This window comes from Notamacropus eugenii, chromosome 6 (genome assembly GCF_028372415.1).
Source record: "Notamacropus eugenii isolate mMacEug1 chromosome 6, mMacEug1.pri_v2, whole genome shotgun sequence".
Classification (NCBI taxonomy): domain Eukaryota; kingdom Metazoa; phylum Chordata; class Mammalia; order Diprotodontia; family Macropodidae; genus Notamacropus; species Notamacropus eugenii.
The window spans coordinates 104,936,151-104,948,752 of record NC_092877.1 but is presented as its reverse complement, the minus strand read 5'-3'; the positions used below and the strand labels follow the sequence as shown (position 1 = coordinate 104,948,752).

Sequence of the window (12,602 nt, the reverse complement as noted above, 5' to 3'; positions counted from 1 at the left end):
CTTTAGACTGTGTCCCTCCCCAAAAGTATTTCCTTCTAATTACCCCTCCTCCCATTTGCCTTCCATTCTATCATCCTTCCACACCTCACTTATCTCCTTCTCCCCTACTTTCCTGTAGTGTAAGATAGATTTTCATACCAAATTGAGTGAGCATGCTATTCCCTCCTTAAGCCATGAGAGTGAGCTTTACTTTTTCCCTCTCACCTCCCTCCTTTTGCCCTCCATTGAAAAAGCTTTTTCTTGCCTCTTTTATGAGAGATAATTTGCCCCATTCCATTTCTCCCTTTGTCCTCCCATTATATTCCTCTCTCACTCCTTAATTTTATTTTTGAGATATCATCCCTTCCTATTCAATTCACCCTGTACCCTCTGTCTACAAGTATATAATCCCTCCAACTATCCAAATACTGAGAAAAGTCTCAAGTGTTACAAATATGATCTTTTCATGTAGGAATGTAAACAGTTCAGCTTTCGTAAGTCCCTTATGATTTCTCTTTCCTGTTTACCTTTTCATGCTTCTCTTGATTCTTATGTTTGAAAGTCAACTTTTTTTCAGCTCTGGTCTTTTCATCAAGAATGCCTGAAAGTCCTCTATTTCATTGAATGACTATTTTTTCTCCTGAAGTATTATACTCAGTTTTGCTGGATAGGTGATTCTTGTTTTTAATCCTAGCTCCTTTGACTTCTGGAATATGATATCCCAAGTCCTTTGATCCCTTAATGTACAAGCTGCTAGATATTGTGTTATCCTGATTGTATTTCCACAATTCTAGAATTGTTTCTTTCTGACTGTTTGCAATATTTTCTCCTCGACTTGAGAACTCTGGAATTTGGTTACAATATTCTAGGAGTTTTCCTTTTGGGATCTCTTTCAGGAGGTGATTGTTAGATTCTTTCAATATTTATTTTACCCTCTGGTTCTAGAATATCAAGGCAGTTTTCCTTGATAATTTCATGAAAGATGATGTCTAGGTTCTTTTTTTGATCATGGCTTTCAAGTAGTCCCATAACTTTTAAATTGTCTCTCCTGGATCTATTTTCTGGGTCAGTTGTTTTTCCAATGAAATATTTCACATTGTCTTCTATTTTTTCATTCCTTTGGTTTTGTTTTATAACTTCTTGATTTTTCATAAAGTCATTAGCTTCCATCTGCTCCATTCTAATCTTTAAGGAATTATTTTCTTCAGTGAACTTTTGGATCTCCTTTTCCATATGGCCAATTCTGCTTTTTAGAGCATTCTTCTCCTCTCTGGCTTTTTGGATCTCTTTTGCCATTTGGGTTAGTCTATTTTTTAAAGTGTTATTTTCTTCAGCATTTTGGGGTCTCCTTTAGTAAACTTTGACTCCTTTTTCATGATTTTATTATATTGTTTTCATTTCTCTTCCTAATTTTTGCTCTATTTCTCTTACTTTTCAGAATCCTTTTTTGAGCTCTTCCATGGCCTGAGACCAATTCATATTTTTCTTGGAGGCTTTGGAAGGAGGAGCTTTGACTTTATTTTCTTCTATTTGCATATTTTTGTCTTCCTTGCCACCAAAGTCAGATTCTGTGATCTGATTCTTTTTCCAGTTTTTGCTCATTTCCCCAGCCATTTACTTGACATCTGAGCTCTTTGTCAAGGTAGTTCTGTGCTTCCAGTGGGGGTGGGAGTGTACTGTCAATCACTTGATCTGTCTATAATCTGTTGGCCCAGAGCTCCAGAAACAGTTGTTGTCTCTGTCCCTGCTGCTGCTGTGGCTTCTTCCACCCCCTCCCCTCTTTGCTGCCTGGGGCCTGACCACTGCACTTTCCTGCGCCGATCCCACAGGTTTTTTCCACTAACCTTGCAATTTGTCCTCAGCGTTTTGGGGTCCTGAAGTATGGAAACCACCACAGGTGTGAGAGATTTAGTCTCCCCAAGATTTAGTCTCTCTTCCTGCTGAAGTCCTGTCTGTGCTGGTGCGGCCCACGCTGGACTGCACCCTGTTCCCAGCGTGGTGCAATAGACGCTTCCCAGCCACATTCCAGGCTGTCTTGGGCTGGAAATTTGCTTCACTCCATCATTCTGTGGGTTCTGCAGCTCCAGAATTTGTTTAGAGTCATTTTTTACAGGTATTTGGCTGGGCTTGGCAGAGTACTCAAAAAGTACATGCTGTTACTCCACCATCTTGGCTCCACCTCCACTTGTTTGAATTTTCCAGATGCGCTTATTTTTAATTCCCTACTAGAAATTTAAATTATTTTAGGGATAGATCCGAGATAATTTCTCATTTTTTTTCTCATTCTTATTTCTCCACATTTTTTCTTCATCTTCCTTTTTTAAGATTTTTTTTCCTGGTAGAGAGACAGTGTAGTACATAACACTCAGTAGGATGCTCTGAAACATTGTTGTCTAAGGCAGTGAGTGAAAATGTGACTATTTGTTAAAGTACCCTGAACTCTTTAGAACAAAGGTTAAAAAACATTCCATTTATTGATGCTGATAATACTAACATTTTTTAGATGACCCTTTAGAAGAATAGAGAGATTCTCAAACATGAGTCTTATGCTAGTGAGACATTCTTCAGAAGAAAGAACTCTGGTTGGCAGTTGAAAACAGGATTCTACTTCTGGTTTTGCCACTAAGTAGTTGTGCAACCTTAGGCGAAACTCACTTAAACTCTCTGGATCTCAGTTTCTTCCTCTATGAAATCAAGGAGTGGGGCCAGGATGATCTCCAAAGTCCTTTCCAATGCTAACATTCTGTAATCCTGTAAGCCATCCTTTGGTATGGGATTTATTTAAGCTAATAGCCAGGATTTACATTTGTGTCTCATCACACAGGCCAGCGAAAGACGAGTTCACTTCGTTGTGTCCCGGCAGACTCGACAGCAGGGTCCTGACATCTTGCAGGAGGGAGGCTGGAACGTCAATGGCAGCCCACCCTTGCACCACAGTGAGAGGAGGAATGCTCACAAGGTGAGTCCAAGGACTGGAGCCGCCCCAGCTGTTGATACTACATAAATGGGGGCTGTTTTGCTGCCTTAACATTTTAAAATCTCTAGTTATAACCTCTGGTCATCATCCCTAGAAAGGACTCTGCTGGCTTTAAGTTATAAATGTAAAAAAAAAAAAAGCAACATCACATGGTTCTTTATTGATTTAGTACCTTATATCCAGGGTAGGAAAAGAGGAAGTTGAGTGATGAAAATGAGATCGAGTCTTGTCCTCAGACACTATAGACAAACCTACTTTCCTATCTGACAATCAAGTGCAAAGTTCCCTAGTTCAAATTCTTTTAGACCGGGTGTGGAACAAAGCAAGAAGTTTGACTAGATTTGCGTTTGGGAAATTCTCTGTCTGGCTGAAGATTTTCATAACGATGACACTCATGATGTTTGTTTGTTCTTTGTTTCTTAAGGGCCAGCGTAGGTGTGATTCAATGGGTACAGCTTGTACTTTAGTCTGTGACTATTTTATGTCACTGTCATTTCCTAGTGATTCCACTAACCACCTCCCTCCCCCATTTCCTCATTTGAACCTCCTCTGAAAGTTGAGCCATAAATTGGAATTTCCCCCCCTTGGGGCAAATTGAGTTGGGAATTGAAGGGGAGAGTCTAAGATGTGACTGCTTCTCTGCAAAGTCCCTGGCACATTGTAAACTCTCACTAAATGTTTGTTGCCTGACTACCTGCCTGCAAGGTTGAGGTGGACTATAGAGAGAGGTGATAGAGGCTGAGGAATTAGAAGGTAAGAGTGCTGGAAAGGGACAGGGATGGAGACAAAGGCGGTGACTTTGAGCAGAATGAATGGAGAAGAGGGAGAGTGACCGAGAGGTCCACAAATGAGAAAAAGAAGAACCTGGAAATATGAGAGGGAGTTTTAAAGGAAGAGCAGTGATTGCTGTGTGATAGTGGTAGAGGGAAGGTTTGAAAGGGGTAGTGAGAAATAAGGAAGGAGCCACCCACTGCCTGGCTGTGGATGTCAGGGGTGAGAGTGAGACAGGAAATAGCCTTGTCTGGGTGCAAAGAGATGTGTTATCTTCAAGGGAAAGTGAGGTTTCAACAAGCTTAGGTGATGGAAGTTGTGCGTGTGTGCATCTGTCTGTCTGTCTTTGTGTTTGTGTGTGGATGGATGGATAGATAGATAGATGAAGGTACGGAAGAGAGGCAGCTTGTTACATAGCAGACAGAAAGCTGGCTTTTGAGTTAGAAAAACTTTGGTTCAGGCTCTGCTTCTTAAAGATATCAGTCTCTGGTGCACTTATTTAACTTCTCATTTTCCCAAGCGGGGAATTCCCTGTACCAGTCACGTATGAAGTCCCCTCCTTGGCGAAAGTTAGAAAATTATATTCAGAATGGAATCGAGAAGCATCTTACTCTTTGATCACTCACCTTTCCAGCTCCCTCCTCACCTTGCTTTGATTTTCTGTTTGTGTTGAGATCCACCTCAGCAAGTGTATCATCTTCAGTGGCTGAAAATACTAAGAAAGGCCTAGCAAAAGTACAAGGATAATTCATTGGTCTCTTGAAAAGTCATAAAACCCTGATAAGGGAGAGAGGAAGAGGGAGAGCAAGTAGTAGAGGGATGAAGAAATAAACTGAGAGACACTGCCAGCTAAAGCGTTGTAAACATCTTCAGTAGCTTAAAACTACACTAAGACTTTTGGGGTACATTATATATTTTCCTATTTGATCCTGTGAAATAGGTATTACAGGTATTATTATTTCCATTTTACAGGTCAGGAAACTGAGACTCAGAAAAATTGAGTGTCTTGCCATAACTAGTAAGCTTCAAATGAGATTATTATATGTTAAGCTTTTCACAGACCATAAGGTGCTATCCAAATGTAAGTTATTATAGTTTTATCTTTTTCAATGGACTTGAGATAGAAATAGTCCTGGAATGTGTCACTATCCCGATAATATTCCTTTATAATCAGTATACTCTATGTATTTTTGCATAGGTAGACAAAATAATTTTAGAAGGTTTTTGAAATGCAGAATTTTTTATTCTATTTCTTTTAGTTACAAATTCTCTCTCCTTTTACCCCCTTCCCCACCTAATGAGAAGTCAAGAAAAACAAAACCTATTTCAAATATTTATTGTCTTGCAAAACAAACTTTTACATTAGCCATGTTCTCTCCCCAAGGGGGAAAAAAACAAGAAAAAGAAAGAATGAGAAAAAAATATGGTTCAATCTGTGCTGTGAGTCGATCAATTGTCTAGGTGGATAGCATGTTTCATTGTGAAACTTTTAGAACTGTGGTGAGTCGTTGTGTGATCACACTTAGCAAGTCTTCCAAAGCTGATTAACTTTACAATGTTGTTGTTACTTGTATATTGTTCTCCTGGTTCTGCTCACTTCTTTTTGCATCAGTTGACACACATTTTCGCAGGCTTTTCCGAAACTATCCCTTTCATTGTTTCTTAGAGCACGGTAGCATTCCTTCACATTTACATATCACAGTTTGTTCAGCCATTTTCCAATTGATGGGCATCCTCTCAATTTCCAATTCTTTGCCACTACACAAAGAGCAATGCTTTTTTAGCTGAAAAAAAAAATGGATTAGCATATGATTATCTTTTGAAGTTCACTGAAAGGATCCTTAGTACAATTCAAAGAGCAGGTAAGACTGTGGGGGTGATATGTACCTCCTCCAATTCCCCATCTACATTTTGAAAGCTTTTTATTCCATGTGATTTGGAGATTATGAATATTTAGGATAGTGATTTCTATTCAAACCACTTTTCTTAATTTTTAATGAGTCAATGTTGTTTCTGGTAGGTTGTGGACAACATTTTATCTGTTATTTAGATTTTTTTTTATTTAGTTCTCGAGATCTGTATTTGTAGTATGGAAATTTGTCATCTGTCAGTCCATGAAAGATAGTGAGGTGTATAATTATAGCTACCAGGTCATGTCTTGGTAGGTGTTTGGCAGGTCCAAAAATTTTTGTAGGCTGCAGTAACGTATTGTACAATCTTCACTGTTTTCTTGCATAATCCACATTAATCCCAAAGTAATCAAAATAAAAATAATTACAATCTTCAGCGTTTTCCTTGCATAATCTACATTGATCCCTAATTAATAATAATAATTATGCCACTCTGCTTGCAAACAGTAAAACCAGAAATCCATCATGCACCCTATTTCATAACTACTAGGCAGTTATTACAAAACAAAATGTTGGATTATTTCCAAGGGAGAAAGTAGAGTCAGGAAAACCTGTTTGGAGATTCAGGCAAATATCAAGAAAGATATCTAGTAAAAGGAGAGAGAAGCAACAGGATTTGGAAAATAATTAAATTTTGATAATTTCAAAGTTTTTAATATGGGAGAGCAAATAAAAGCTTGTGCTAGAGAAACAATAAAATCAGAAGGAAGATTATGTTTAAGGAGAAAAAAAGATAAGGCCAGTTTTTAACTTGTTTGTTTACTTTGAATCACTATTGGTACTTCCAGGGAGAGAAGCCCTATATGCAATTGGAGATAGGAATCCAGAGTTCAGAAGAGAGATCAAGGTTGAAGATATAGCTTGGGAGTCTTTTACATAATAGTAGGAGTTGTCGTCATGGAGGAGAATGAGCTTGTCAAAGGAAAGCATGTAGAGAGAGAAGGTCATGGATAGAACCATGGGAAATCTCTCCGTCCAGAGATCAGGAAGAAGATGGTTGTAGAACAGAGTGGTGGGTGGAGAATTAGGACTATTTGATGTATCTGAAACAAGGGAGAAGAAAGGATACAGTAGAAGGGACTTATCAATAATATCAAATGCTTGAAAGGTCAAGGATTGTGATGTCTAGAGAGAACATTGGGTTTGGTCATTCGTGACCTGAGAATAGTTTGAACTAAGTGGTAGGGTGGCAGGTAATATATTGCAAAGGGCTGACTAGAGAGTGAATACTGAGGAATGCCTCTACTCTAGACAACTTTTTCAAGAAGTTTAGCAGTGAAGGTGGAGAAGACAGGATGGCAGCTGGATGGGAGGAAGAGACCCAGGAAAGGCTTTTTTTTTCCCCTTAGGATTGGAAAGATGTAAGCCTAGTCAGAGCAAGGTGAGATATTGAAGATGCAAAAGAGGGAAAAGGGATAACTACGAAAGCAATAGTAGTGGGAGGGAAGGGGGGGATCAAGATATAGTGAGATATAAGGATTTGTCTTCTGCAACCAGAAGGAAGGAAAATAGAATGGGTCGTCATGCTGAGAAATTCTGAAGAGCAGAGTGAGGAGGGAATTTAAAGTTGATAGTCTGATAGATTCAGCTTTCTCAGTGAAGTAGGAGGTGTAATGGTTGGGGGTGGGGAAGTAGAGTTATTGTGGTATGGAGAGGGGACAAGAAAAGCCTGAAATAGATGCTATGGAGAAATAAGATCAGGAGTGAATAAGAGTGGAATTCTCAAAAAACAACAAGGGACCAGCTGAGGTTATGAACATCAACCTGGTACATATTTAGGGGCTCTGAGAGAGAAAAAATAATGCTAACAATATTTTTTCCTGCTAAAATGTTAAATAAGAAGTTATACGTGTGTCAAAAACACACATGAGATGTATTTCATTTTCTTTAACATACTTAAAATTTTTTCTGCCCTTCCCTCTGTTCCTGAGGTTTTCTGCTCTCCCAAATCAAGATCGATGAATTTTTGGCAATACATCTTAAGGCTCAAAGTGTGTAACTGAAATTAATTTGGAAAATGTTGGTCTAATCCATACCTTGTTGCCTTGAGCAGAGCTACATTTACATCAGTCAGCCAGTTGGTTTAGTGTTTTATGCTGAAAGCTCGCTGTGGGCAACAGTAAACAACAGCCCATTGGGTTTTTCCAAAAGCAGCCGAATCAGTTTTGGTACCTAAATGTTGGATCCTTTTTTAGAACTTGTCTAATTTCCATTTCAGGCATTCTAAATGGTCACTGTGCTCCACGTATGGTCATAACCATCCTGCTTAGAAAGAAAATTATCTCTTGTAGATGTGTTTATGAACCAAGCTTTAGGTGACCTAGGCAGGATATTGAAGCTGCAACCATTTCTTGTAAATACTTACCTTTCTTTCACCTAAAAAGAAACCTGAAATATAGTCACTGCCAAGGTCTCCAAGTTGATTACAAAAGGACATTTATTGATAAAAGTATATGAAAATATTACAAAAATTTTTCTTGTTTATGTGTAATAGAGAAAAATATTTTTAAAAAGTGTATCAAAATGCATTAAACAGTGCCTTAGAAATGGTTGACTCTGTCTTCTACCTTTGAAGAAGAGCTCATTGGATGTAGCCTTATGACCTTTTTATCCCATGTGAGGTGACAACTGCACTGAAAATTTTGAAGGAAGCTAGGAATTATGTGAGGCAGGGGTAGAGAGGATGTGAATTCCAGCTATAGAGGCCAGCCTGTCAAAGGCAAAGAGGAAGGAGATGGGATATTGTAAAGGGAACCACAAGTAGGTCAGATGAACTGGAATGTAGTTCTGAGTACAGAGCAAAGAATCTGAAATAAGTGTGGAATAGAGGCATTTCAAGTCTGACCAAAACTGTTTGTCCTAGAAGCAATGGGGAACCACTGACATTTCTTGAATAGAGGAGAGATATAGTCTGACTTGAACCTTAAGAATATCAGTTTGACAGTTGTGCAGCAGATAGTTTAGAGACAGAGTGACCAGTCAGGAAGGTGTTGTCATTGCTCAAGTGAGAGCTAGTGAAGGCATAAGCCAGGGTAATAATTGTGTGGTTGGTGAGAAGGAAGAGATACAAGAGATTTTGTGGAAGTAGAATCAACAAGACGCTGACAACTAATTGGAGATGAGTGTGAAGGAGAAAGAAGAGTCAAAGGTGGCACACGCCAAGGTGGCAAACCTGGGTACCTGGGTACCTAGTGCTCTTAATGTAAATAAAGGAGTTTGGAGGAAACTTACAGGCTTTGGGAGAAATCTAAGCTCCATTTGAATGTAATTAGTTTGATATACCAACAAAACTTCCAGGAAGAGATGTCTAGCAGTCTAAACTTAGTAGATGATTGTGAACTGAATTAATCCAACTTCCTCATCTTAAGCATGAGGAAACTAAAGCCCAGAGAGGTTTCATGACTTAACAAGATCACACAGGTAGCAGGTAGCAAAGCCTGGATTTGAGTCCAGGTCTTTCTTCTCAAGTTCACTGTTCCCATCCTGAAATCTTAGCCAGATTCTCACCTTTCCCAGTTTTGCTGGAGTATCTGGGATGGTAGGTATATACATGTATCTATCTGGAGAACTGAAATAATAATGGGGTTGATATTAGAATGTCTGTAACAATGTTCTTGCAGAGTATCCAGGAGCTAGCCATCTGCATTAAGTAAGCTAGGAACAATGACTGACTTAATAAAAATGTGTTGATTTGGGGAGATTGGGTTAAAACAGCAGCCTACCAATTTGCTGGGGGTAAAAACTTTTCTAAATGTTGATTCACTTACTCTAAGTGATAAATGAATCATCTGAGAAATTCATAGCTCTGGGTTCATTTTGTGCTCTGATCTTTGGCCAAGGGAGTCTGGTCAGTTCCTCCCACCATTTTCCTTGGTCCTTTTTTTCAAATGGAAAAATTTCCCTCTGAGTCAGCCTAAATAATTAGGAAAATTGTCTTTCCTCTCTGTAATTCTGAGAAGCTTTAAATTTTTAAAAGTTAATGGAAGGCACATCCCTGACAAAGAAACCAATCAACCTCTTTTGCTTCTTTTTCGTTTCTCCAAGGATTAGAAGAACCTTTCCTACTTAAGGGATTTGTGAAAATTGATGAGACAGACCATATCATTGAACTCCTTGGTGAAAGAAGCCTAAAAGAGAGGGATATTATTTATTAAATATAATTGCTTATTTCATTACCTGTTAGTATATATTAATTATTTTAACAGCACTACTGTCATTCTAAGATGTTTGCTGGTCTGGGAATTTATACATCTTAGGTTCATAAAGCTAGAAGAGACTTTAGAGATAAGTCCAACATGGAAATATGTTTTATATGACTGCACATGTATGACCTATATCAAATTGCTTGCTTTATCAATGGGACGGAGGGACAGAGGGAGAGAATTTGGAAAATATTAAATTAAAAAAAGAGACTATCTAGTCTATTTCCTTCACTTTATTTTTTTGCAACTTTCTTTTTTTAATTTTATTTAATTAATTTATTTGTTTTCAGTTTTCAACAATCACTTCCATAAGTTTTAGATTTTCTGCTCACTCTCCCCACCCTCCCCAAGACAACATGCAATCTTATATGGGTTCTACATATACATTTTTATTAAACACATTTTCACATTAGTCATGTTGCATAGAAGAATTAAAACAAATGAGAGAAACCATGAGAAAAACCAAAACGAAACAAAACATAACACAAGAGAAAACTGCTTCATTCTGCATTCTGACTTTATAGTTCTTTCTCCTGATGTGGATGGCATTTTACATCGAGTCCTTTGGGAATGTTTTAGGTCCTTGCATTGTTGTGAAAGGTTAAGTCTATCAGAAACAGTCCTCACACACTGTGGCTGTTACTGTATATAATGTTCTCCTGGTTCTTCCTTCACTTTATTCATAAGCAATAAGAAACACAAATTTTATAACACAATTTATGTGATGCAATTTAAGCTCATTAAATACATTACATACTTTCATTCTTCCAAAGACTTTATGAAGTACTAATGAACTATTCCCATTTTGCAGATAATGAAACAAGGTCAGAAAAATCAAGTGCCTTCAGTGGCAGAGCTCAGTGCTCTTTCAGTCATACTACATTTCTATGTCAAGTACCATACCAATATACTTTTGGGGCAGTTTTAATAATGATGACTCAGAAAACATAGTAATGCTTATAAACACGTGACCCATGCTTGTTTTACTTGCTTTTACCATTTATTCTTCCCAGACTAACCTCCATTCTGTCACCTGTCATGAGAAGGTGGTAAACGTTCGCAAAGACTACACGGAATCGCTGGGCATGACCGTTGCAGGGGGAGCATCCCACAGAGAGTGGGATTTGCCCATCTACGTCACCAGCGTTGAGCCTGGAGGAGTCATCAACAGAGATGGACGAATAAAAACAGGTAAAAACTAAAGGGACTGAGGAAATAGAAGTCAGGCATTATCACTTTAAGATTAGACAATTACCTAGATCATGCAGACTTTGTCATAGCTAATATCTGTATGGTACAGCAGAGGTGTCAAACACTTCCCTTTGCGTGCACCAGATTACAATATAATTAGAAAATATTTAGCAAAATAAATAAAAATATAATAAAGCATACATAGCAGTATATTTTAAAACTAAGTCACTACGTAGCCCACAGGGATCCTTATGTATGGATTATTGGCCCCTTTTTCTATTTAAGTTGGACACTACTGCATTATGGAAGGTAAGTTCTTTTGATTCTCACAACATCCCTGGGACAAAGGTATTGTTACCAGTATCAGTTATGCCATGTTATAGATGAGGAGACTGAGGATCAGAAACGTTAAGTGACATACACAGATAGTAGTCATCAGGTTTCTGCTATACGTTACTACCTTTCTAGAAGAATTGATAGGAACATAAGAGCTATTTGCTTGTGTAAACTGTCACCAGATTAATTCAGTTGATCTAACAGGCTAATCAAGCTTCCCCACTCCCTACTCCACATGTTCCCTGCCCAAAGTTATGTGCAAAGAATGCCATTCTTTTGCTCTTACAAGGTTCTGATTTCCTTTTCTAGACCCTTACAGATTCAAGAATCAATAGAAGCTATAAAAATTAACACTATGTCGTTTTGGTTAAATTGAATGGTTTGGTCATCAGTGGAAATTGCATAGAAGTGATAGTGGTAGTAGTAGTAGCAGCAGCGACTGTGGCCGCAGTGGTGGTGGTGGTGGTGGTGATAGTAATGAGAGCCACAACAACCTATCAGCAGCTAACATTTACGGAGGTACCTACTATATGCCAGGCAGTGTGCTAATCACTTTACAAATATTATTTCATTTGTTCTTCACAACAACCCTGGAAAGTAGGTGCTATTATTATTGTCATTTTAAAGTTGAGGAAAGTGATCCAAAAAAAAAAAAATTAAGTGACTTGCCTAAGGCCACACAGTTATTAAGTATTGGTGGCCAGATCTGAAGAAGTCTCCCTGACTCCAGCTCCACTGCTCTATCCACTTAGCACCTAGTAGATGCCTAGTATTTCAATAGCAATAGTAGCTAACATTTATGTAACACTTATGATGTGCCAGGCACTGTACTAAGTGCCTTGTAATTATTATCTCATGTGGTCCTCAAATCAACCCTGGGTGCTATTATTACTCCCATTTTATAGATGAGGAAATTGAGGCAGAGATCAAATGACTTGCCCTGTGTCACACAGTTAAGAAATGTCAGAGGATGGCTTTGAATTCAGGTCTTCCTGAGTTCAGTCCCAGTACTCTATCCCCTGTGCCACCTAGATGCTCCAATAATGAAATATAATCGTTTGCCTAACTGATTAGGCAGTATAATATGAGGAAAGAGCACTGAGTTTGGAGTCAAAAGTCCTAGGTTCAAGTTTTCATACTTCTTAGCTGTGGCACCATGGGCAGATGACAGACTCGTAGGATTTGGATTAAACTCTCCCTGCCATTAAAGAAAAAAATTAAGCAAAATTAACTAAA

The 12,602-nt window shown here is 38.4% G+C and overlaps 1 protein-coding gene across 3 annotated transcripts in view; it reads left to right on the top strand.

The window, feature by feature from the left end:
* LNX1 (ligand of numb-protein X 1) overlaps positions 1-12,602 on the top strand; it is a 152,544-nt gene that overhangs the window by 129,109 nt on the left and 10,833 nt on the right. For all 3 annotated transcript variants that reach the window (XM_072620774.1, XM_072620775.1, XM_072620776.1), the window contains 2 exons: positions 2,804-2,938; positions 10,853-11,030. In XM_072620774.1, the coding sequence (XP_072476875.1) occupies positions 2,804-2,938; positions 10,853-11,030 (313 nt within the window). The remainder of the gene's footprint in view (positions 1-2,803; positions 2,939-10,852; positions 11,031-12,602) is intronic.